General features: G+C 39.9%; 5 protein-coding genes and 2 pseudogenes across 11 annotated transcripts; 2 read left to right on the forward strand and 5 right to left on the reverse strand.

Annotated features, from left to right (window-relative positions):
* Positions 1–409: 409 nt before the first annotated feature.
* Positions 410–3914, forward strand: AT3G09165 (annotated as a pseudogene; the record flags this gene model as incomplete). Its single annotated transcript has 1 exon — positions 410–3914.
* Positions 3915–5554: 1640 nt separating this feature from the next.
* AT3G09170 lies at positions 5555–9274 on the reverse strand (annotated as a pseudogene; the record flags this gene model as incomplete). The annotated part of the gene is made up of 8 exons: positions 5555–5712; positions 5798–6263; positions 6377–6461; positions 6545–6939; positions 7145–7264; positions 7340–7501; positions 7567–8298; positions 8390–9274.
* A 1270-nt stretch (positions 9275–10544) lies between these two features.
* AT3G09180 (mediator of RNA polymerase II transcription subunit) lies at positions 10545–12946 on the forward strand. Of its 3 annotated transcripts, NM_001337806.1 has the most exons (8): positions 10599–11056; positions 11151–11316; positions 11489–11939; positions 12030–12089; positions 12173–12241; positions 12335–12378; positions 12457–12637; positions 12871–12930. In NM_001337806.1, exons 1-7 carry the CDS (start codon positions 10783–10785, stop codon positions 12599–12601), a joined length of 1209 nt encoding a protein of 402 aa, NP_001325465.1. In that variant the 5' UTR covers positions 10599–10782; the 3' UTR covers positions 12602–12637; positions 12871–12930. The 3 variants fall into 3 exon arrangements, with proteins under 3 accessions (NP_001325464.1, NP_001325465.1, NP_566345.1); NM_111753.4 differs by having other exon boundaries at positions 12457–12930; NM_001337805.1 differs by having other exon boundaries at positions 10545–11056; positions 12335–12946.
* A 6-nt stretch (positions 12947–12952) lies between these two features.
* On the reverse strand, positions 12953–14441 carry AT3G09190 (Concanavalin A-like lectin family protein). The gene has a single exon (NM_001161127.2). It carries the CDS (start codon positions 14190–14192, stop codon positions 13155–13157), a length of 1038 nt encoding a protein of 345 aa, NP_001154599.1. The 5' UTR covers positions 14193–14441; the 3' UTR covers positions 12953–13154.
* Positions 14442–14592: 151 nt separating this feature from the next.
* On the reverse strand, positions 14593–16746 carry AT3G09200 (Ribosomal protein L10 family protein). 2 transcript variants are annotated; one of them, NM_001084656.1, is made up of 6 exons: positions 16439–16619; positions 16271–16339; positions 16106–16174; positions 15591–15689; positions 15106–15498; positions 14595–15015 (listed from the first exon to the last, which is right to left on the reverse strand). In NM_001084656.1, the coding sequence occupies exons 1-6, from the start codon at positions 16523–16525 to the stop codon at positions 14869–14871; spliced, it is 864 nt and encodes a 287-aa protein (NP_001078125.1). In that variant the 5' UTR covers positions 16526–16619; the 3' UTR covers positions 14595–14868. The 2 variants fall into 2 exon arrangements, with proteins under 2 accessions (NP_187531.1, NP_001078125.1); NM_111754.4 differs by having other exon boundaries at positions 14593–15015; positions 16271–16746.
* On the reverse strand, positions 16647–18427 carry PTAC13 (plastid transcriptionally active 13). The gene is made up of 4 exons (NM_111755.3): positions 17969–18427; positions 17560–17738; positions 17125–17476; positions 16647–17010 (listed from the first exon to the last, which is right to left on the reverse strand). Exons 1-4 carry the CDS (start codon positions 18353–18355, stop codon positions 16927–16929), a joined length of 1002 nt encoding a protein of 333 aa, NP_566346.1. The 5' UTR covers positions 18356–18427; the 3' UTR covers positions 16647–16926.
* Positions 18428–18694: 267 nt separating this feature from the next.
* Positions 18695–22160, reverse strand: LAC7 (laccase 7). Of its 2 annotated transcripts, NM_111756.3 has the most exons (6): positions 21890–22160; positions 21357–21508; positions 20743–20987; positions 20324–20452; positions 19191–20144; positions 18695–19069 (listed from the first exon to the last, which is right to left on the reverse strand). In NM_111756.3, the coding sequence occupies exons 1-6, from the start codon at positions 21980–21982 to the stop codon at positions 18939–18941; spliced, it is 1704 nt and encodes a 567-aa protein (NP_187533.1). In that variant the 5' UTR covers positions 21983–22160; the 3' UTR covers positions 18695–18938. The 2 variants fall into 2 exon arrangements, with proteins under 2 accessions (NP_187533.1, NP_001326525.1); NM_001337807.1 differs by having other exon boundaries at positions 21357–22154.
* Positions 22161–22551: the final 391 nt, after the last annotated feature.

Raw genomic sequence — 22551 nt, forward strand, 5'->3', positions numbered from 1 at the left:
GTGACGCTACGGGTATGTGAAGTTACAACCCACTCCCTAAGCCACGTTTCTGTGATTTCTTGTACGCGCGTGAGGGTAAGAGCGAGCTTCTTTCTACCAGCTGACGTGTCTCCTTTCGAAGCCAGTAAAAAAATTATCCTAGCACCGCTTGAGAATTGTCCCATCAGTAACATAACCTGCAGATTTTTACATTAATTTGAATAAAATATTCCCCCCAAAAATATCGGAGCAGAAGATGCTCTGTTTTCTATTTATTGCCAGTAAATGCTATACCTTTTACGCAGAGATCTAACCTGCAAAACAGAACAGTATGGATGGTGGTGAAAATAGTACAGCAGTAAATACAGGGAATCAAAAGGGAAAGGTACAAAACCATCGCTTTCTTGTTTCTGTTTTTAGTCTCTCGTGATTTAATTGCCTAGTGTAAAGTTTCCATTTAAAAATTCTCACTTTTACGTTCGAATATACCACTTACCTAGATTGTAGATCTGCTAAACAACTTGTTAGTATTTACTTAAATTAGATCGTGATTCACGCTGTATTTGTTATTCCGTAATTAAAAGCTACGAACGATTAAATTGGAAAACTGTTATTATTGATTGATATTTACATTTAATTTTCATTATGTTCTTTCTAAATAATACTGAACTATTTCCATAATCCATGTAGACCGCAGGACAAGATGAAGTATTGTTGGTGATTGGCGAGTGGGTCAGGGTGGATAATCTAGCCTGGCAGTTTGAACCTAAGACTGTCGAAGGATCGTCATTCATCCGACTCAGAACTAACATGACGTATGAAGAGCTATCTCAGAAGGTGAAAGATAAACTTGGCTTGCGTGGAAGAGGCATCACAGTTAAAATGGCATACCAATTTCCAGAGTGGATGGCGATAGATGAAGGCAACGGTTCTCCACCTCAATACATCAGCGAAGATAGTGATGTTACAATGTTCATTCAAATGCGGCGGCATATAGAGGAGGTCAATCTATGTGTAACTGTCGTCCAACACACTATTCCAAGTTCTCCGGTTGCTGTTACGGACAAGAACTTCAATTCAGAGGACAGTGACGATTCAGATTATGACTCAGAGGAGGAACTTCACCAATTTGCACTTGATAGTGCCGTGTTGGGGCCTACACTAGAGCCAACCGCTGCTACAACAGAGACAGAACAACACCGTCGTACCAGGCGAGAGCTGTTCCCTACAGGAGGAATCAGTATTAGAGAGCCTGAAGAATGCATCCGCCTTAAAAGCCCTGACTGTCTCCCTACTGACAAAGGGAAAGGAATAATGGACCCAATTGGGAAGAAAGGGAAGGCTGGTCCAAGCAGAGCAACGGTGACAGATACCTCAACAGACAGTGATGATGACTTGCTCATTGTTCCATTCACACTGCCACCCAATCCACCAGCTATCACCATTCCGGAAAATGCTGACATCGAAGGCGCAGATTCCTCACGGGCAGCTGTGGGCACGCCTCATGGCAATCATGTTTCTCCTATTGGTAATGCTGTAGCAGAAACTGACCTTCAGCGTCAAAACATTCTTTTTTGGGGGCGGGCACAAGAAGCTTTAAACACTATCCTATCCGATTTCAGTGATGACCCTATTCTTTTTGGTCGGGACGCCCCACCAGTATTTAACGATGGAAAAGGTGAAGGTATAACTTGCATTCCATATCTACATATAGATTTTGTTTGATGCTTGTTGCAAAACAAATTTGGTTATGGAGTAATTGGGAAAATAGAGTTCACACCTTATACTATTCTATTTATATTAATCGTGTACTATTTATATTACAGACTACAACCATGTCGCTGATAGATGTTCCTTTTATTTCAGGTGTGGACTCTGCTTTCTTTGACGTTAAATACGAAGGAGATAAGCTGTTTGTTGGCAGAGTCTTTAAGTCGAAGTCTGACTGCAAGATTAAGATAGCTATACACGCCATCAACCGCAAGTTTCACTTCAGAACTGCGCGTTCTACTCCTAAGTTTATGGTTCTGAAATGCATTTCCAAGACCTGTCCATGGCGTGTATATGCATCTAAGGTTGATACTTCTGACAGCTTTCAAGTTCGGCAGGCAAATCAGAGACACACATGCACGATTGATCAAAGGCGTAGATACCACCGGTTAGCAACCACTCAAGTGATAGGCGAGCTTATGCAATCTCGCTTTCTTGGTATTAAACGTGGTCCAAACGCTGCAGTGATTAGGAAGTTCCTACTTGACGACTATCATGTTAGTATATCATACTGGAAAGCTTGGCGGGCTCGAGAGGTGGCAATGGAGAAGTCTTTGGGATCTATGGCCGGTAGCTATGCACTTATTCCAGCTTACGCTGGACTCCTTCAACAAGCAAACCCAGGCAGTCTATGCTTTACAGAGTATGATGATGATCCTACTGGTCCACGCCGTTTCAAATATCAATTCATCGCATTCGCAGCATCAATTAAAGGGTACGCATTTATGCGCAAGGTCATTGTAGTTGATGGAACATCTATGAAGGGGCGATATGGTGGTTGTCTCATCTCAGCATGTTGCCAAGATGGGAATTTTCAGATCTTCCCACTGGCTTTTGGAATCGTTAACAGCGAGAATGATAGTGCATATGAATGGTTTTTTCAGCGGCTAAGCATTATAGCTCCAGACAATCCGGATTTAATGTTTATCTCTGACCGCCATGAAAGCATATACACAGGATTGAGTAAGGTTAGACACAACCATCCATCTCACGTTTCTTCATATAGTATACATATATCGATTTACTTAATATGCCAATAAGCTGGTTCTATTTTGATTGGATAATGAATGATTTCCCTAATATTGTTGCAGGTCTATACGCAAGCCAACCATGCTGCTTGCACGGTTCACCTTTAGCGCAATATCAGACATCTATATAAGCCAAAAAGCCTCTGCCGCCTAATGTCTGAAGCTGCACAAGCTTTCCATGTCACGGATTTCAATCGGATATTCCTGAAGATACAAAAATTGAACCCCGGATGTGCTGCATATTTAGTTGACTTGGGTAAGTGTTTTTCTCAGCTTACATATATTGTTATTAACGTGGCTGAGATGAAGTTGACTCCATAACCTCTGTATTTTGTAATTCATATAGGATTTTCAGAGTGGACAAGAGTGCATTCCAAAGGCCGGCGTTTCAATATCATGGATAGTAACATATGTGAGTCTTGGAACAACGTTATCAGAGAGGCCCGCGAGTACCCGCTTATCTGCATGCTGGAGTACATAAGAACGACGTTGATGGATTGGTTTGCAACTAGGAGGGCTCAAGCCGAAGACTGCCCTACTACATTAGCTCCGAGAGTTCAGGAAAGAGTTGAGGAAAACTATCAATCCGCTATGTCAATGTCTGTTAAGCCTATCTGCAACTTTGAATTCCAAGTACAAGAACGGACAGGGGAATGTTTTATTGTCAAATTGGACGAGTCTACTTGTTCCTGTTTGGAATTTCAGGGGTTAGGGATCCCTTGTGCTCACGCAATAGCCGCTGCTGCAAGGATTGGCGTTCCAACAGACTCGTTAGCAGCAAATGGATATTTTAATGAGTTAGTGAAGCTTAGTTATGAGGAGAAAATCTATCCTATTCACTCTGTTGGTGGAGAGGTCGCACCAGAAATTGCTGCAGGAACTACAGGAGAGCTGCAGCCACCATTCGTTCGCCGTCCACCAGGGAGACCAAGGAAGATCAGAATCTTGTCTCGTGGTGAATTCAAGGCAAGTACCTATTAGTAAACATTACAATGTACTTCTTATCTGTTAACAAGCTAATAACCTATCTACTTTTAATATGCAGCGGAACAGGACAAGGTCCCAGAGGAGGTGTTCACGTTGTTGTGGTGTTGGACACAATAAGGCCTCCTGCCGTAATGCTATATAAGCCGTCAACTACTGCTATGGGGTGCTAATAGGTGTTATGAAGAAACTTTCTGGAGTGGGCTTAAATAATGGTTGTTCCCGCATATCTTGCGGAAGCGGGTTTGTTTACTTCTACTAATGCAGGAGTAAGTACATTTATTTAAATAGTTTGGTATACCCAACTTTGATGTATACCTTATTATTTTGATTTTTATGTACTACCTGTTCATCGTGTATATTTGTGTTGGTATCTCTAATCCCGATGTAATTAAGTAATGCCCTGTAACACCGCTTTTGAAATGTATATATATGAAACCCCGCAGTCTGTCTAATCACCCTTCTCTGCTTCTTTCCAGTGCAAAATCATCCATATCTTACTTACATAAGGTACAGTCTTTCTTTTTACGAAAACTAAACCCTAATAATGAAGTGGGAACCCAAGCAATGATGCATCAGTAATTGTATACACTGATTTTTCCTGTAACATAATCAATGGGGTAAGCCATAACAAACCAAAACCATCAATCTGCTTTTGGAACCACAGAAATGAGTTTGTTTACACGTTTGATGAAACTGTTGGCCGAATAACATATGTTTTACTTAGTTTCATTATGCTGTATGTTGGAGATGCACTTTCAGTCAATCGCGAGCTTGTACCTGCAAGCTGTTACAGAACCAACGTGGTGAGCTGGCGAGCTGGCAATGTGAAGCGAGCTGGCAATGTGAAGCGAGCTGGAAATGTGAAGCGAGCTGGCAATGTGAAGCGAGCTGGCAATGTGAAGTCGGGGATAAGCAAAGCACGTGTTGTGAGATGGCGAGCTGGCAATGTGAAGTCAGGGATGTTAAGCAAAGCACGTGTGTTGTGAGCTGGCGAGCTGGCAATGCAAATGGACGTTAACGGCGATCGTTATTAACGTGGTTAGCGTTTACTTTCTTTACCTTTTTGTATAAGAGCAACATGTTATGCTCATGCTTTCATTATCGAAGATTGTTATAGAAACTCTCTCTCTTCTAGAACTTTCTTTGTAATCTCTGGGTTTTTCTCATCTTGAGAACCAGAGGAGAATCACTCCGCGTTTCATGAACGTTGTTTGATTCTTAAGTAATATACAGAGCTTTCAATCGTGTTGGTGTTTTGGTTGTTAATCGGAGATCGTGATATTTTCTGTATCACAAGCATCACGTTTATAAATGTTATGATTATATAGCCAAACGGGCATCATGGATGGCAGCTTCGTCATAAATAGTTTTGCATGGTATCCTATTCTATTTACTATTTACTGTACTATTCCGACCCATATGCAAGATTCAAATAAAAAAGCTCGTTTTACATCAAATAATTGGAGGCTCAAATTGTTTTCTCTTGATGTCATGTTTTCAGTATATATGTGAAAATATTACTCGTTTAGTTATAATGATATGCAAGAACTTGACATTTCATTTATTAGTTGAATACTTTGGAGTTATAGGAGTTTGTAGCTATAGGAGTTCAGCATATCTGTTATTGCATCACTGTAATATAACCCAACACACTAGGCTAATAGGCTGAAACATTTCACTTCAAACATAAATATACAAACATCACAGTTAGTAGTTGAGTTTCAATACAACTGTTCTCTGATTACAACAGAAACTCCATGTTTGTTCAACATAAATTACACATCTACAAATCAAGCACCACGTTCTGTTGGAGACAATGCATTGAAAGTTTCGATAGCGTACTGTTTAGCTGCATCTCGCATCTTCCCATCATCTAGTTTCCCACAATACTCCATTGCGTTCACTGAGTGTAGCTCTAGTAAGACCACACTTGCAATTCCAACCAGCCCTGAAATAAACAAATGTAACTATATATGTAAACCAATCACATTGCACACAATTAGTGGGAGATCACAAATGAAACACAAACAGACCTAGTGAAGAACAACTGCACTGTATCTTGGGTCTACTAACAGTCATTGGCTCCAGCCTCTGTGTTAGCATGTACCCGTTAACTCCATGCTTTCGAATCAGGTACGGTAGCATGATTGTTATATGCTCTACGTACTTCTCCACCTGCTCGTCTTTCAACACGTCTCTGTTACAGTCTAAAACTGTGACTCCCCACTTCTTCAAATCTATGACAAGCCCAACCCAATGCTGCCTCTCGACCTGCATGGGGCAGTAGATGACGTCAATCTCGGCAAACCATTTCGGACGCACCATGAAGGGGACTCTTGCAAGAGTGCTGAAGTAAAAAGCACTCTTATCTGCAGCTCCTACAAACTTGTTGTACTGGCGTCTTAGCTCTGACAAGAAACTTGAAGGTAGGAAATCAAAACGCAGCGGCTTATTTTTATCTAATCGCAGCTGTATGAACCTCACTAACAGATCAGGTCCCTGTGGCAGGAAAATGTTTGTTAGCACAAATTCTATACATGAGTTACATTGTCTATCAGTACTCCCACAGTTGCTGCAAAAGTAGATGAATGAAGTATTCTATAGTAACTTACTGATTCATCTAGTAGTGTCTGGCCCTCAAAAATGTTCAAAAATTCTGTATTCTCCAGTACAACGCCATCAGCCAGAACATATGAGCTGCATGTTAACATATAAAGGTTGCATTAGTTGATACCACAAAGAAGAGCGGTTACTATTCTATACTTAGTGTGACTACTTACACTCCCCGTTCCATTTGTTTGAGAAACCTTTTCACAGATGATGGACTAGGCACAGAGAACGGTTTAAAAGGCCCAATAAAAGCAGGTGATTGATTTGGAGTCTGCTTCTCCACTTTTGCAGAACTACTAACATGACTTTTACCAGCCCCTCTGCTAGCTGTTTGATGCGGCTGGACCGGTATGCTAGTCATATTCTCTATACTGTTGCTTTGAATTGGCCTGTCCCTTATCCGGTTGCTGGACCGCAACACAGAAACTTTGCTGGGGAATGTCTTCTTCTTCCCTCTTGGAGGCAACCTGCTTCTGTTATCGTTGATTTCTTGCGTTAGTCCCAACGAAAAATTCGGCTCCACAATGTCTACTTCATCATCCAATTTCTCAGTTGGTGAAACATACTGCAAGGCATATAAACATGTACATAGTTCAGCGGAGCAACAACATATAACGTTACATTTACATAAATGGGAACTCTTACTGTTTTGGGTTCATGCACGGCCTCTTTGTTTTCAAGCTGCCAATAACCAATAGCGAAAGTAAGTGGGTTTGCTGCAACATAAAGTATGTATATTGTAACTCAAAACCAGAAATAAATATAATTACCTTTGTGCTCGCCACATGCTCCATATCTTTCGCTCGCTTCAGTGGCCTATTAGATTGTGCATCCATTTGAGAACAAGATTTTTTCTTTCCTCCTTTCTGAATAGAATCTTCTTCTCTTACCTAAGAGGCATCAAAAATATATGTCATTCTTACCGAATACACACAAATGCGTCATAATCTTCACTGTATTCTCACCTCCATTCTAGTGTTAGGGTTGCTGCGTTCTGGAACAGACACTCCAACGTTTATGCCGCACGCAGCCGGCAAGTTGTCACTTCCTTCACTTAACCCAATATTAGGTTCAACCTGTTGGGAAACTCCATGCTTATTTCCTGGCTGGTCAGCTCTTATTTGGTCCTGATGCATCAACAGAAAATTGTTGTTTAATGTGAAGCTGTCCATATACATCAAATAGCACCTACTAGTGCAATACTTGAAGTCTCAACAAGCAAATTGAGGTGCTTAACCTGTTTAGAGTGGGCATCAGCAACACATTTGCTGCATTCTCCAACAATTCCAGCCTGTCTATTTAGCCCACTCACAGCTTCCCTAACCGATTCAGTAAGTATTGCAACCAATTCTTTCTTCTGCTTAACCAGTTCAGCCTCAAAGTATGACTTCAATTCATCGTTGTTTGATTGTTGAATCTTGAGAACACGTTTCTCAAACTCATCAGCTACCTCTTTGATGACTGCCTCTCTAAGACCATGTCCAGCAGAGCCACTATCATTGTTTTCCATCTCGCCAGCTCTTGGGACTTCCTGCTGCAACCCTTCTCCATCCGCAAAACTGACACCATCTTTATCTGTCACCGGTCCATCCTTATTCGCCTCACCATCCAATCCGTCTACACCTTCTCCGGCTGCACACTCTTCCCTCTCTTCTGCAGCAACACCAGAACCATCAACATCCATCTCATCGTCACCATCCCCCTTAGCCTGATTCACACAGTCATCAGCCATGAACTCATCTTCAGATGGATGTTCAACATCATTAGCATCAACACCACCACTCCAACTGTTATGCTCGAATGGGTGTTCCTCCATTATCAATGATAGCAGATGCGAAACTTCTTCATCATCCTCCTCATCTGAGAAAGATAAGTCGATCTCTTTCGCCAGGAGCTCTTCATTCAGCAGTGAGGTTACCCGGTCCTAAAAGTTAAGAGTCAATAGAATAGATAAGTCAAGTACACAATCTTTCTACACCAAATACAAAGAACAAGCTTTACAACAATAGAATTACCATGCCACTTTGGTCGATAGTTCGTGCATCATGCACATTGATGTTCAAACTCAGCCCCAATACATACTGAACCAGCTTCTCGACTGGAATGGTTGGGTCTAGAATGTTAAACACCGAGTCTGCCGTGTATATAATAGCTGGACAACATGCCACTGTCACAAGAACTAAGGCATGAGGAAACCCTTGTATAGCTGTGGTATCTTGTGCAAGCTCCTTGGCTGTTCTTTGCTTGGCGCTTCGAATAGTCGCGAGAAACGAAGTTCTACCCCAAGGATATTTAAGAAAGGATTCTACATCTTTTACCATCTCTACATGGTCAGGATCGATGATAGTTCGCGAACATGTCGGGCAAAGAATCCCATCAACTAGTAGCAGCAACGATAGGCGAAATCGAGTCAACGGGTCTTTGTATTTCTTCCCCATAGATAGCTTCCCAACAATCCATTGTGAAGTAGGCTTTCTCTCTTTCCCAAATAATGCCTTGTAGAACCTCGTAGGATTCTGAACCGCTTTCATTTTCCCTCTTGTCCTTGCATCCTTTTTGTTGAATCCAGATTTGCTGCAGTTAAGCCCGGTAACAAGTGCAAAATCATCAATGGCAAATCGAATTGGCTTCCCTGCAAACACCCACCACATTTCATACTTCTTATCTGTCACCAACTGCCTAGATAGAATGTAATGTAAGAACATTACAGAAAACTGATGCGTCCCCATTTGCAACAGAAATCCAAACTGCGAACCCTCCAGCTGCTTCAAATGGTTTTGATCTAGAGCAGCCTTGATGATCTCAATCCACCTAAGAGTAAAGTAATTGTTTATCCTCTTTCGGCCCTCAGGTTCAGAACCTAGCCGAAACAAACGCTTTGGCAACTCTACATCCCCCATGGAACAGATACACTGAAATACAAATGTCCACGTATCACTTTTTTGATGCTGCTACTTACACAAATACAAAATATATAAATCTTAGATGTAAATATATGTTATTAACAGACTCAACCAATATAGCCTCAGCTTTCCGTTACTATCAACAACAACAAATGGATTACATAGAAGTTGAGTTAAATATTAAACCTTCATAACACCAATTAGTGGAATATCGGATTAACCAGCAAAGATTCACTAACTAAAGCTACTCAAATCCGAGTTTATGCTATTCAATACTGCAAATAAAACTAAAAATGTCATTAACACATACAACCAATTTGAGTAGCTTCCGTTACTATCAACAAACACAAATGGATTACATTGAAGTAGAGTTAAATCCTAAACCTTCATAACAATTACAAATGAATATCGTATTAACCAAGCAGATTCCCTACCTAAAGCTACTCAAATCCGAGTTTATGCTATTCAAGCTCTTCAACACAAATTAAAAAGATTTTCCCAAAAGCCAAAAAATGGCATTTCATACCTTAATTTGGCTGAATCCCTTCGCCGACACCAATTGCCACAGAAATTCGAGTGTTACAGTGGAGACGACGGAGATATAAACACCTCTACTCCCGTACAACAAAACTCACTCAAGTACTCTCAACGGAATCAAAAACCCTCGATTGAGAAAAGAGCCAACATAAGTGTTGTACGAAACTCGGATGCTTAGATAGGCTCCTCCTCCAATTGCAGAAGATTTATGCAGTCCGATTGCCAGAAATCGAAGCCTCCACAGTCCCCAAATCGAAACCCACAAATTCAATCTTCGTAAACTCTAGAATCGTCACTCGGATTGCACACGCAGTCTGCTCTTCGAAACTTTCCCGGGTGTCGCTTTTTAAAGCCCAGAATTTTCAGATTTTCTTACTGTAACTTCTCTGAATGTTCACCTCTATTTGAATTTTTACAGAGTAATACATAGAAGTTATCGATTGAAAACTCAGAAGAAGAAGAATAAGCGCGTGTGCTCACGCACGGGTTAAGTTTGTCAATATTGCATAAAGTTCAATACATATTGGTTGAAGTGTTAGTTTTGCAATTATAATTTTTTTGTTGGCTATATTTGCAAATTTCCCATTTTTTTACATGTACAAACTAAAAAAAAAAAAATATTAAAGTGAACAAACTGTACATATGGGCTAAAAACTAAAAGTCCCACAAACATTGAGATTACAAAATACATTTTCAGTCCAACATGAGCCATAAAGCATTGCTTAATGGAGTAAAACTCAATTTAACAGAGTGGAATAAATTAAACAAAATAAGACGTGAAGGAGCAGAAGCAAGCATATCAACAAAAACGCCTTTGAAACGCAAACGCTACAAAATTGCGTCTGGCGTTACAGTAGATTGAGATTTGAACGTGAAATTCTCCGAGTCCAGAAACATTCCTCTCCTTCCGTCGTCGTCAAGAAGATCAATTTCATTGAAATCGAAAGAGTGTGCTTGAATCACAGCTTATGCAGACGCTACACCAGTCCCAACTTCTCCAGAATCCGGCCGAGGCGGCGAACAATCAGTCTGAATCGGACGCGCCGCCGAAACAGGTGGCTCAGGCCATGGAACGACTCAATCAAGCGGCTAGGGTTATCGCCGATATCCGCCTCGGCGCTGACCGTATCCTTGAAGCTATGTTCGTGGCTTCGCAACCTCGTCACACAGACATGCCTCTTCAGCTCTTTCTCAGAGAAGACGCCTCCATGCGTCAACATCTTCAGGATCTTCGCTTAATAGGTGCTGAACCAAAACTGAATCATTTTCATTAGTATTGATTGATTCTCTAGATTAGGGCTTTTAAGGATCGATCAATGTTTATTGCTTGGTTCAGGGAAGAAATTGGAAGAATCTGGAGTGTTAACTGAATCACTTAGGTCAAGAAGTAACTCTTGGGGTCTTCACATGCCTTTGGTTTGTCCAGATGGTGCAGTCGTTGCTTATGCTTGGAAAAGACAGCTTGCTGGCCAAGCTGGTGCTTCTGCTGTTGATAGAACCAGGTATCAGATTCGTTGCTAATCATTTTAAAGCATACTTAGGGTTTAGGTTCGAGTCTGCATATTAGGGCTGTTAGTGAAGCTTGGTGGTACCAACTTGGAGTTTCATCAGCTAACCAATTCTACTGAATCTCATGCATTCTCCATTTTCTCGCGTTGTGTATAATGACTGTAGGTTAGCTCTCAAGGCCTTCACGGATCAGAAAAGACGATTCTTCCCTCATATTGATGATGGATTAAAGATGGAACCAAGCTCAAAAAAACATCGTGCCTCCCATTTGCTATTAGAAAATGGAAGAGAGGAGCCGGTTGATTACAAAACATTGCCAGATATACAATCGCGTTTAGAGAAGCTGGTTCCGAGTGTGAAGGTGTCTACTTATGGACGATTGAACTGGCTTAAAAGAGCTAACTCTTTACCTGGGTCAGGTAGTGATGATCCTACAGAAGCATCGAAACCTATTTTCCAGAGTTCTAGCAAGCTGAGATCAGGGTTACAGACTGAAGTTGTCGACAAGATTGCTGTTATTGAGTTATCATTTCCTTCTCTATTCAGAGCTATAGTCTCGTTGAGTCCAGCGGGTTCTGTTGATCCAGATGCAGTTGCTTTCTTCTCCCCAGATGAGGTCACTTCCAACCTCCTTGCATTAAAATATACTGATTCTCATGTGAAATTGTTTAAGTTCTCATGTTTTAGCTTCATCCCTTTCTTACAGGGAGGCAGCTACTTACATGCGAGAGGCTTCTCGGTTTATCATGTTTACAAACACATAACGGTAATAAAGATGCGATTGATATTATATATAGTTTAACAAATTTGATTCATTGGGGACTTGCATTAATTAGATTTTTCTTGCAGGAACATGCTGCTACAGCCTTGCAATATTTCCTCGGCTTTGGTACTGGAACAGCTCTCTACTCTCTTCTGGTAAAGCATTTTACAAGCACACTTCAGTCTCTGGATAACATGAACCTTTTTTGTCTGGAAGTTAATTAACACCTTTCTCTTCTTCTTATGCAGCTATGGATATGCAGTTTTGAATCCGTATTTAGCAAACCTTGCACGTATGCAGACTCTCCGTAATTCTTCTAATACATTTGTTTCCCGTGGACTAACTTTTCATTTCTCTTCTGATGATGCAGTAAATGTGGAAGGCTATTAGCAATGGATAAAAAGTCTGCGTTAATCTTACCTCCTTTACACCGCGCTTACCAAGAATTGCCTCTTGCATTAAACCTGGACGTTTGTGAAGCTTACCACTCCAGTTGCTCTCAAGATGATACCTAGTACTCTAGTGATTAGGGAGGATCAATTAAAAGAAAGGTTAGAAATAAGTTCTAATAACATTTTGTATGGATCTTTAGTATCTGCTCTTCTCCTTGATATACCTCTTGTTTGTTGTTGATGTCCCATGTTGAGGTTTAGATTAACTTTCTTTCTTTCTACTCTCTGGTAACATGTGAATGTTGTCTTCTTTCTAGAGATTTGATCTTTGTTCACGAGATGACTGAACAGAGACCTTTTTTTTTAACTCGGTTCACATTACTCTGTTGCAGTCAGCATCAAAGTGAGAAAAAGACAGTGGGTGTTGATTTTTGCTTCCGATCCAGAAATATAAAACATGTTAAATGCAAGATCAATAAATTAAGTTATTTTGCAAGATCAAATAAGCTTACGGCTTCTTTCATAGAGATTGTACATGTGAAACCTGCAACTAACGAAGCAAATAAAAGAAAACACTAAATAAAGATAACACCAGAGGAAGTGGAAGAAGGTACTACATTTACACTACAACAAGACAACCTTCTTAAACCAAAGCCAAAGCCAAACAAACTTCTCATTACTTCTTGCCATCTTTAACTGCAACGACCACAATGCTCACTGCACATTCCTCTGGAACCACGGCCATTGACCGCCTAACACTGCAAATAGTCCAAAGATACATAGCTGACATTGCCCCTACGGCTCCACATACTGCAGCCAAGACCAGAGCACCAAGCATTCTCCATATACACTCACTATTTTCTCGGCCCTCTTCCATTTCCGTGGAAACGTCCGGCTTCAAACCTTCATTTGGTCCTAATGGCGCTGGTTGCACCCATATCGGATCAAGATGCCATATTTCAAAGCTCCATGAATGGAGAAAATGTGGCTTGGAAGAGTTCCCATTAGCAGAGCTTAAACCCACCATGACTTCACCACCTTTCCAAAGCTTCTCCAAGTCTACCGAGAAAGAGAAGAACGGATCAAACATCTTTATCGAACCACGTTTTCTGAAACGAACCCTCATTCTCTTAGAACTTGCCTCATAATCAATCATACAGCTCAAAATCCCTCCATCATCCATCATCAAGTCACCCACAAACGAAAGGTTTCTAATTTTGGCAGACTCAGGTCTACCAATTAAGACTCTTGCACGGTTTCCTCTCTTGGAGATATCAAACTCAAAAGCAACAACTGTCTCGTTCTTTGCATACTCTAATAGAAACCCTAAAGCAGAGGAACTGTAATCTTTCTTACCAAACAGACTAAGATCCAAAGTACTTGGAACCATTACAAAAGCCAAGACATCACCAATCTCATTGGGCATCGAAAACGAGAAGTAAGTCGAGAAAATAACGGAGTTCCTCTCTTTACCTTGGAATAGATTGATGGGTTTCTTGTAAAAGACTCGTCCCTCGGTCCGATTCACTGAGTCAGTCAGCTGAATCGAAGAACTGTCATTGACCAGCTTCGAATCTCCAAACAGAGCAACACTCTTGTCAAAACTCTGAGATTTTACGAATTCATCAAATGAAAACGTGAAATCCACACCTGCGGTTCCATGTATCTCAAAGCATAAAAGGACCAGAAAAGATAGGGTTTTGAATATCGCCATAGCTATACTGAGACTAAAATTGGTTCTCTCTGATTTAATGACTACAGAGACGAGCTCTTCTCTCTCTCTTACTCACTCACTCACTCTTCTCCTTCTAAAAATGGAATTTCTAGGATTTGAGAATGACTTCCATTTTTTCAAGAAGTATTTAAGTTTGTTGTTTTGTGTGGAACTATGCGAAGAAAGCAGAGGAAGAAGTTAAATATCATCAACACATGCAGAGAGATTGATTCGTTCTCAGTCCCACTCACTTTCTCCCTCGTAGTGGTTGCTGACTAAGGTTAATGCCGTTTCTGATTTGTATCTCAGTTTTATTACATTCTATCATGTTTAGCCTCATTTACTTTTAGAATATGACATTTGTGCCTACTTTCTAAGAAATAAAATGACTCAACTTGTAGATCTAAGAAGATTCTGCTTCATACAAATTTTATCAAAGTCATGTATAAGAAGCTCTTAACTTTCTCGACGGATAGATAAATTGCAAATTCATCGTCCAGACATTATTGAAAAATATTAAAGCAACCATAAGAAAACGAAATCTTTCCAAAAAATAAAAGACAGTAGTAACATAAAACTGGATTGGCTAAAACCAAGAAAATTGAGGTCCAACATACTAAAAACAAAGCAACACTTATAATCCACGACAAAAAGGTAAGATCTTAACCGACAAAATCTACTCTTCATCGAACAAACCGAAATCACCTCCATAGTCTTCTTCGTCGGACTCTTCCTTCTCCTCTACCTTAGCAGCAGCTGGGGCACCACCACCTGCATCAGCAGACACCGCAGCTACTGAAGCAACAGCAAACTTGCTTGGATCCTGCATTCCAGAGAGTTAACATAAACAAAATCAGTACTCCAAACTTCCGAAATAAAATGAAAAAGATGCACAGTTTTAATGCATACTAACCTTCAAGTATTCCTTGACCTTCTCTGCTTGAGGGAAGGTGTACTCAGTGGCAACAGCAATAGCCAAGGCATTCTTGTACGCATTGATGAACATATGCGGTGCAGCAGCAAGGGTAGGGTACGACACAGCAAGAGCCAAGGAAGTGACCATGGAGATACCAGAAGCAAACTTCTCCACAAGTTGGTCTTCAGTAAGATCAAGAACCTCTGGGCTGAAGACTGAGCCATTGTCATAGACAGACTGGACAACAAGACCATATGAGAACGGCCTGATGCCAAGCTTGGCTAGAAGCGCAGCCTCAGAAGACCCGACCTTGTCACCTTGCTTGATAAGCTCAACTGGGGTGATGATTTCGACGGTACCCTTGTTAATCTTGGTTGGGATGTTAAGCACCTAAAACAATCCAAAACACATACATGTTCAATTAACTTCAAATTGTCGTCAAACGAATCAAATCAAACATTAAATGTAAGTTTAAAACAAACCTGGAAGAAAGATGTTTGGGATGGGTCGAGACCAGTGTTGCCAGGTTGGACAACCACATCAATTGGAGCCACCAAACCCACACGAGCAGGGGCACCAACCTGATTCATAATAAGAAAAGTTCCATTACAATCGAATCACATTGAAAAAGTATCAACATTTTAACCCAATCATATTGCAAAAGCATCAACATATTACACAATCCAATCACGTTGAGAAAGCAACAACATTATACATAAGTCAATCGCATTGAGAAAGCATCAACTTTTTACACAATTGATGAGCTCTACTTGGGATGACTGTAATACTCATAGGAACACAGGCAATATAAACAGAAACGTAAGCAAGAAATGATTACACTATACATCAGATACCATCGAAAGCAACACAAGTAAATTCAGAACATGTATAAACTAATGTAAGCATGAAATGATTCCTCTATGCATCAGATACTTACTATCCGAAGCTATAATCACACATTTGTAAATAAGATATGAAACAAGAGCAATTAACAAACCTTGTACTTAGCAACCTCCTCGCTCACTTCCTTGAGGTCACCTTTGGTAAAGATCAAACCAACGTTTCCCTACAAAAAACGAACACAGAACCATCGCAAATTATTTTCTAAACACAAACACATCGATAAAATCTCAATCATTTTGGACAAGCTAAGAAAGTTTACCTGAAGGAGAGGAAGCAGATTCAGGATTGCAGTGTTTCCGGTGTTCTCAGAGTGAATCCTAACGGAACGCTTCATCATAGTGTTCTTCCCCATAAGCACGACGGAGTCTCCACGAAGACCCTTTCTGATGTTCTGAAGCTGAGTTGATCCGACGTTATCGGCCGCAACGACCAAGATCTGGGTGTACTCATCGATAAGCTGACATAGCTTGGTATCGTAGGCGATCTTCTTCTCTGCCTTAGTTGCTTTCACCATTTTCGCTCACAGGATAAGTTACGAGACACAAACTCAATTTAACTCTGTGTATAGAGAGAGTTTGACGTAAAGAAATTAGGGTTTTGGTATCAGCCGTTTTATAGTTCACGATTTGGCCTGAGGATAAGGGAACCTCTAGGGTTTTCTTTGTGAATCTTAATCTAACGGTTCGTGCCTGTTTGCTTCATTCTGATCTGACGGCTCTTGTTTGTTGGGCCTTTTCACAAATTAGGCCCATTTAACCAGTAAAGGCTCTCATCTTTCAAATGAAGATAGAACGTCGTCGTTGCAATCGTTTGGCGAATTTAACAGAACAAACACACCAAAACTTCCAAAACATGTGAAGTGATCATGGATTTATATTTCAAACCAAAAAATTCACATTCTAGTGAACAAACTATTTAAGATTGAATCTCAGGAACAAGTTCATTGATGTCAATTTCCACTAGTGTCTCCTTCCCAAACAAAGTAAATCCCACCGTTGCCTGCAACCAACCATACGAAAGAATCAGAGAGACATCTAAACAAACACATTTGTGCAAATTGACCAGCTTTGTTATCAATAACACAAAGGAGCTAGAAGTAGTTAGTTAGTGTACCTTTGCAGTTTTGCGGTTTAGTTTCTTTAGGTTCCCAACAAATTCAGCAAATGTCCCTGATAAAACTCTAACTGTAGAACCCGCTGCAAGTTTCTTCTTCTTCGCCTTTGTTTCAGTAGCAAGTGTAGCTTTTCTCGGGGCTCGTTTCGGTTTAGATTCTGCTACAGTCTCAATAACATCTGAATTAGATAATGCGAGAAGTTCCTGTGACGCTAGTATACTCGCTTCTTCTTCAGCTCTATCTGCCTCTTCGAACTCACTATCTGCTTTCTCTTGCGCTTCTTTTGCTTGTTTGAAAATAGCTTCCAAGTCACTGTCATCTACTGGTCTTGGTTTATTAATCTGTCTCTTGCTACAAAAAAAAAATGCAGATACAAATTAATTCACAGACCTTAACACACATAGGGTGAGAGTGAGAGTGAGAATACTACTCACGTATTTCCAACTTTTGAACCTATGAAACCTCCGACTCCATCAACGTCTCTTATGGAGTCATGTATCTCTTTGTTCAATATACATCTGATGAAAATGCAACCAGGGAACACTGGTTTCGGTTTAACAGATATAGAACCGTTCTTTAGCTTTCTCTTCACTTGAACAGATGGTGCATAAACCTGGACAACCAAATTCAAAAGCCACTTGTTTCAATACCAATGTATGAATTCCCCACAAATTCTAAAGATCACACAATAACCCAAAATCAAATCTTTTCACTTTCCATCAACAACTGTTTAGAGTTTGTCAGCAATTCTATCAAGATACCAGTTTGATCCAATCTCATTGTCAAAATCCAAACTTTAAAATCACCCAACACAACCCAAATATCCAGTAAAATTCCAATTACCGTGAATTCCATTTCAGGGAATTGACGAGCCAGAGCTCGAGCTAAGATTTGAGCAGTCTCATGACCACGAAGTCTCGAAACCCTAACCGCCCACCATTGCGGACCCGACTCAGCCAAAGTATCCAAATTCAGCTCCTCCGTCCACGTTGCATACCGTTTTTTTGGTTTCTTAATCAACTTTTCTTCAACTTCTTCTCGCCAGCTATACCCCAATTTACTCTCCCGCCGCTCGTTCCGGAGCTGCCGTCTCTCCTTCGCCGTAAGCTGGTGGTTCCGCTCGATGACACAGGCGGCGATAGAGAATTGGGTTTTGTTGATTGGCGTATAAATCGACGGGATTAAGCTGCTACGACTCCACTGGAGAAGTCCCCCTTGCAGCTTCATCATTCTCTGTTTTTCTTTTGGGAAAATTCCGTTGATAAAATTCTCTGTTTGTTTTGGATAATGTTTTGGAATTTGTTTAACCGGGAACCCGGTTTATCCCAAATGCCGGTATGAAACTAAATCAGATTAAAATTACCGGATTGAAGTAGTAATTAAACTGCAAATCACAAAATTGGAGTACTTTACAAAGATATGGGGCACTAACTTTGTATTTTAAAATTTTGAATAAATATTTTTCGGGTAATGTCTAGATTACAAATGTTTTTAGCTTATGCAAATTATCAAAAACTGTTTTTTTCTTGTTCTATAAAAATGTTTTTAATTAGTAGAACTTTTATTTTGGTTCAAGTGACGTTCTTTTCAAAAATATCAAATTAAAACTTGTAAAAGTGACAAAAATAATAATAAATCATATAAATTACTCACAGCACACACAATTGGTAACAACATATGAATGGACTACAATACAATTTCTTTACCGACTACATCAAAACAAATGTGAGACAGAGAGACAAATTTTTGTCTTCTTTGCTCTAAATAATCTTCTTTTTATTGTTTTCGATGAAATATGTTTTTTTTATCTTGCTTAACATTTGGGAAGATCTGGTGGTGGCGGTGGCAAGGTGGTCGACTTGGTCGGTCCGTTCTTAACCACAAATATCATCCCTAGTCCGAATGGTAAGTGAACATCGATATGACAATGAAAAATCCACGCACCTGAAACAATGTAGCCAATATTTAGGTTTCATGCATAAACAACAATAATAGCCTTTGTAAAACTCTAAACTATATAATTACATTTTTAGTATAACTAAGGAATTGGATAGAGAGTTTATACCTGGATTATTAGCAGTGAAACGGATCACAGCCCATCCACCAACAGGGACAGCCAAAGTGTTACGGGATTGCGGGTCAACGAGATTTAACTTGCTCCGGTCACGGCTCGGGTCATAATTACCAAACCCTTGAGCCAATACATGGAAATTAAATCCATGTAGATGCATGGGATGACTCTCCGCCGCTATAAGCGCATGGTTCTGTAACACTACCTCCACCGTCGTATTGAATTTCAAAATCTTGGCGCTAGTTGATTTTTGAGTGAACAAAAGTCCCGGGTTTGTTTGGGTTACGTTCGGGTTCGTGTAATCAAACTTAACCGGAGGCTGGTCTGGAAAATCCGCGGTGAAAATCCCTTTAACGTCGTGAAACACTGCTTCCAAGATCGATAGCTTCTTGGGTAACACGAAAGAGTGATTGCTCATAGAAGCTGAGAATTTTGGACACGTGGTGTTATCTGCGCATGCCTCTAGCCCAAGACCGATGGTTACGAGCATCTCTTCGTCCACGTAGCGTGGAACTGGAACCCAGTGAGGTCCATTGACTAAGGCAGTGAGGTTGGAGTAGAATCTGTAAGCCGTTAACGTGTCGAAGAAGGAAGGTAGTTTCGGCATCAACACGGGCTTTGATCGCCCTGTTTTCGACGCGCCGCCATAGTGAATGACGCCTCTGGTGGTGGTGTTTGGGAAAGGGACGGCGGGAGCGCTGGCGTAAGGGTGAGCTGCCATGTAGTAGGAGGTATCGACGGACTGATCGGCGAAGAGAAGGGCGTCGATGGTTTGGCCCGGTGCGATGACAATGACGTCGGTGACGTAAGGTGCGGTGTAGACTGCGTCGGCGGCTACAACTGTCAGTCTGTGATTGGCTATCTTGAAAAACAGTTGGATGTTCATGGCCGCGTTTATGATGCGAAGTAAGTATCTCTTTCCTTTCACCACGTTTAGGCTAAACATTCCTATTTTCATTCATTAAGAAAATAAAGGTTAATTTGCAAACTAATAAGTTTGGAATGTGAATTTAATTCTTAATATTTATTCATGCAGCGAAGTTAGAGAAAAAAAAAAAAAAAAAAAAATGCCATGTATGTTATACTTAAGAAAAAAATATCATGAGATTAGGTTTCTTTGGACTCACTGTCTTTGGAGCATGGATATAGGTTTCCGGGACGGCCATTGATCGTATAAGCGTCGGAATTGTTTGGAGGAACTCCGGTGGCGATTGCTGCCTCCTCTAACGCGACTACATCGGTGTTCCACCATTCACCTGTTTACTAATATATTATTACACAGTACTATATAATAATTTAAAACATAGAAGACTTAATTTGGTCAATATTACTACTGAAGTATATAGAAGTTTCAATTTTAAATGACAAGGACCAACGTCCTTATCCTTCAATATCATTCACCAACTGAAATACTAACGTGTCGTCTGATTAACAATTTAAAAAATAAAATCAGATCAATTATGAAATACAATTTTTTTAATTATATGTATATACTCAGAAATTGTGTGTATTTTGTTTGGTAAAAGATTTTACTATATTGACGTACCAAATAAGATGGGAACTTCTTTGTGAGGTTTGGGAAACGGGTAAGAGTGACCAGATTTAGGGCGGATGACGAGAGCACCGTATACGGTGGCGCGTAGGAAAGACGCGTGTGCATGCCACCACAAGGTGCCTTCTTGGCCGGTGATGTTGAATCTGTAAGCGTATCTTTGGCCAGGCTGGATTGGGCACTGCGTTATCATACTCGGTCCATCTGCCCAAACCGTTAGTTTATGGAAGATCCCATGCCTGCGTCATGTACACAAAACCCTAAAGTATTCATATTTCAACAATTTCATCGAACATAGCACAAAAGTTTATTCACTAACGTAATCATAACCCTAAAACCAAAAAACAAAAACAAGAAGAAGAGCCGAAGTGATTATCCTACAAGTTCACATATTTTCTATTCAGAACACACAATTGAATATTATTCTATGCGAAAAGGATAACAAATTAAATGAGAGACTGTGAAAGGCTAACGACTAGACATCTTGTAAAGTAAAAAAAAACAAAACGTAATCATCGTAGTATTAGTTAAGCAAATTAATATAAGACGAGGTTAATTCATTAGTTAAGCAAACAATATAAAAAGAGGTTAATTAACTAATTGAGTACCAATGAATTGTGATGTTGTGAGGGGAATGGTTTAGAACGTGAATAACGAGCGAGTCACCCTCCTTGACGCGTATTGTTGGTCCAGGCAGGCTTCCGTTAACGACCGTTATCACTTGCCGTTTGCACAGCCTAGACACCGTTAAGTTTTGTACCTAGCAAAATCCAATTATCTCTCACGTCGTTAGCGATATACATATCACTTGGTCAGTGCCTCAATGGTCTATACTAGTTATTTTTTGGTAAGTCAATGGTCTTACTAGTTCGTAAAATAAACTCCTACTGAATTTCACACATTTTTTGCCAAAACAAACCAAAAAGATTCACCCCTTTAACCAAATAAAATCGAAACATTTGCTAAAAACATGAATTTTATTTTCAAAGAAAAATCTTGTTATAAGTTTGAAACCAATAAAGAATAACCAAAATGGCAATAAAACAATATATCTAGTTTTTTATGTAGTGCTATAAATAGGTCTAATAAAATACATGCCATCATAAATCAATATTAGAGGAAGAAGATAGGAGGGAATTACGTTGAAGGTGTGTTCCACAATGGAGGCAGAAGTTATGGAAGAGATTGCGAGAAGAATTAGAGCGCAAGCAATAGGAACCCTAACTCCCTCCATCTATAGAGAGAAGGATGAGAGAGCTAGCAGAGAAAGAGAGAAACGTGTTATGGAGATATTGAAGCAACGAGACTTGTGGTTCTACTTAATAATTTATAGAATGCAGAGTGGTAAGTGATAACTAACGAAGGACTAAACATTTGATGTTAATTAGGGTTGTCTAAGATAATGGTTTGACTATACAAGTAAATATAAATGAATATTCAATATGTGCTATTATAATTATATTTTGGTTGTTTGGTTTTCTTTAGAACTTTAACTAGCTACGTAAACGTAAGTTCTATCCAATGTTACTGCCACATCATTTTGATAGTTTTTCAACTTTAGTATTATAGTTCGTTGCTCTCTTATTGTTTATTATTATATGATATATTGTTTAAAATGGCTATCGAAGATTAAACTTAAAAAAACGATACCTTTTCTATACAGAAAAAATCCCTTACAATTATTAATAGCTAGTGTGTAATTTAAACAAGAAATGTATAGTTAATTATTCATTTTAATGTAAGCTTCTTAAAACTTGTTTATGATTTTTTTGTTGCACAATTTCGAAATAATTAGTCAAGAAA

The sequence above is a fragment of the Arabidopsis thaliana genome, chromosome 3 (assembly GCF_000001735.4).
Source record: "Arabidopsis thaliana chromosome 3, partial sequence".
Classification (NCBI taxonomy): Eukaryota; Viridiplantae; Streptophyta; class Magnoliopsida; order Brassicales; family Brassicaceae; genus Arabidopsis; species Arabidopsis thaliana.

Coding starts and splice junctions, on each gene's coding strand:
- AT3G09180 (NM_111753.4), top strand. CDS start 10,783: ATGCAGACGCTACACCAGTCCCAACTTCTCCAGAATCCGGCCGAGGCG. Junction 12,242..12,334: donor CAGCTCTCTACTCTCTTCTG/GTAAAGCATTTT, acceptor CTTCTTATGCAG/CTATGGATATGCAGTTTTGA. Junction 12,379..12,456: donor GTATTTAGCAAACCTTGCAC/GTATGCAGACTC, acceptor CTGATGATGCAG/TAAATGTGGAAGGCTATTAG.
- AT3G09190 (NM_001161127.2), bottom strand. CDS start 14,192: ATGGCGATATTCAAAACCCTATCTTTTCTGGTCCTTTTATGCTTTGAG.
- AT3G09200 (NM_111754.4), bottom strand. CDS start 16,525: ATGGTGAAAGCAACTAAGGCAGAGAAGAAGATCGCCTACGATACCAAG. Junction 16,175..16,270: donor ATCTGCTTCCTCTCCTTCAG/GTAAACTTTCTT, acceptor CGTTTTTTGTAG/GGAAACGTTGGTTTGATCTT. Junction 15,016..15,105: donor AGGTCAAGGAATACTTGAAG/GTTAGTATGCAT, acceptor TCTGGAATGCAG/GATCCAAGCAAGTTTGCTGT.
- PTAC13 (NM_111755.3), bottom strand. CDS start 18,355: ATGATGAAGCTGCAAGGGGGACTTCTCCAGTGGAGTCGTAGCAGCTTA. Junction 17,739..17,968: donor TCCCTGAAATGGAATTCACG/GTAATTGGAATT, acceptor TTGGTTGTCCAG/GTTTATGCACCATCTGTTCA. Junction 17,011..17,124: donor TAAACCGCAAAACTGCAAAG/GTACACTAACTA, acceptor GGTTGGTTGCAG/GCAACGGTGGGATTTACTTT.
- LAC7 (NM_111756.3), bottom strand. CDS start 21,982: ATGGAGGGAGTTAGGGTTCCTATTGCTTGCGCTCTAATTCTTCTCGCA. Junction 20,988..21,356: donor CACAACATCACAATTCATTG/GTACTCAATTAG, acceptor TACATGACGCAG/GCATGGGATCTTCCATAAAC. Junction 20,453..20,742: donor AGAAGTTCCCATCTTATTTG/GTACGTCAATAT, acceptor ATTAGTAAACAG/GTGAATGGTGGAACACCGAT.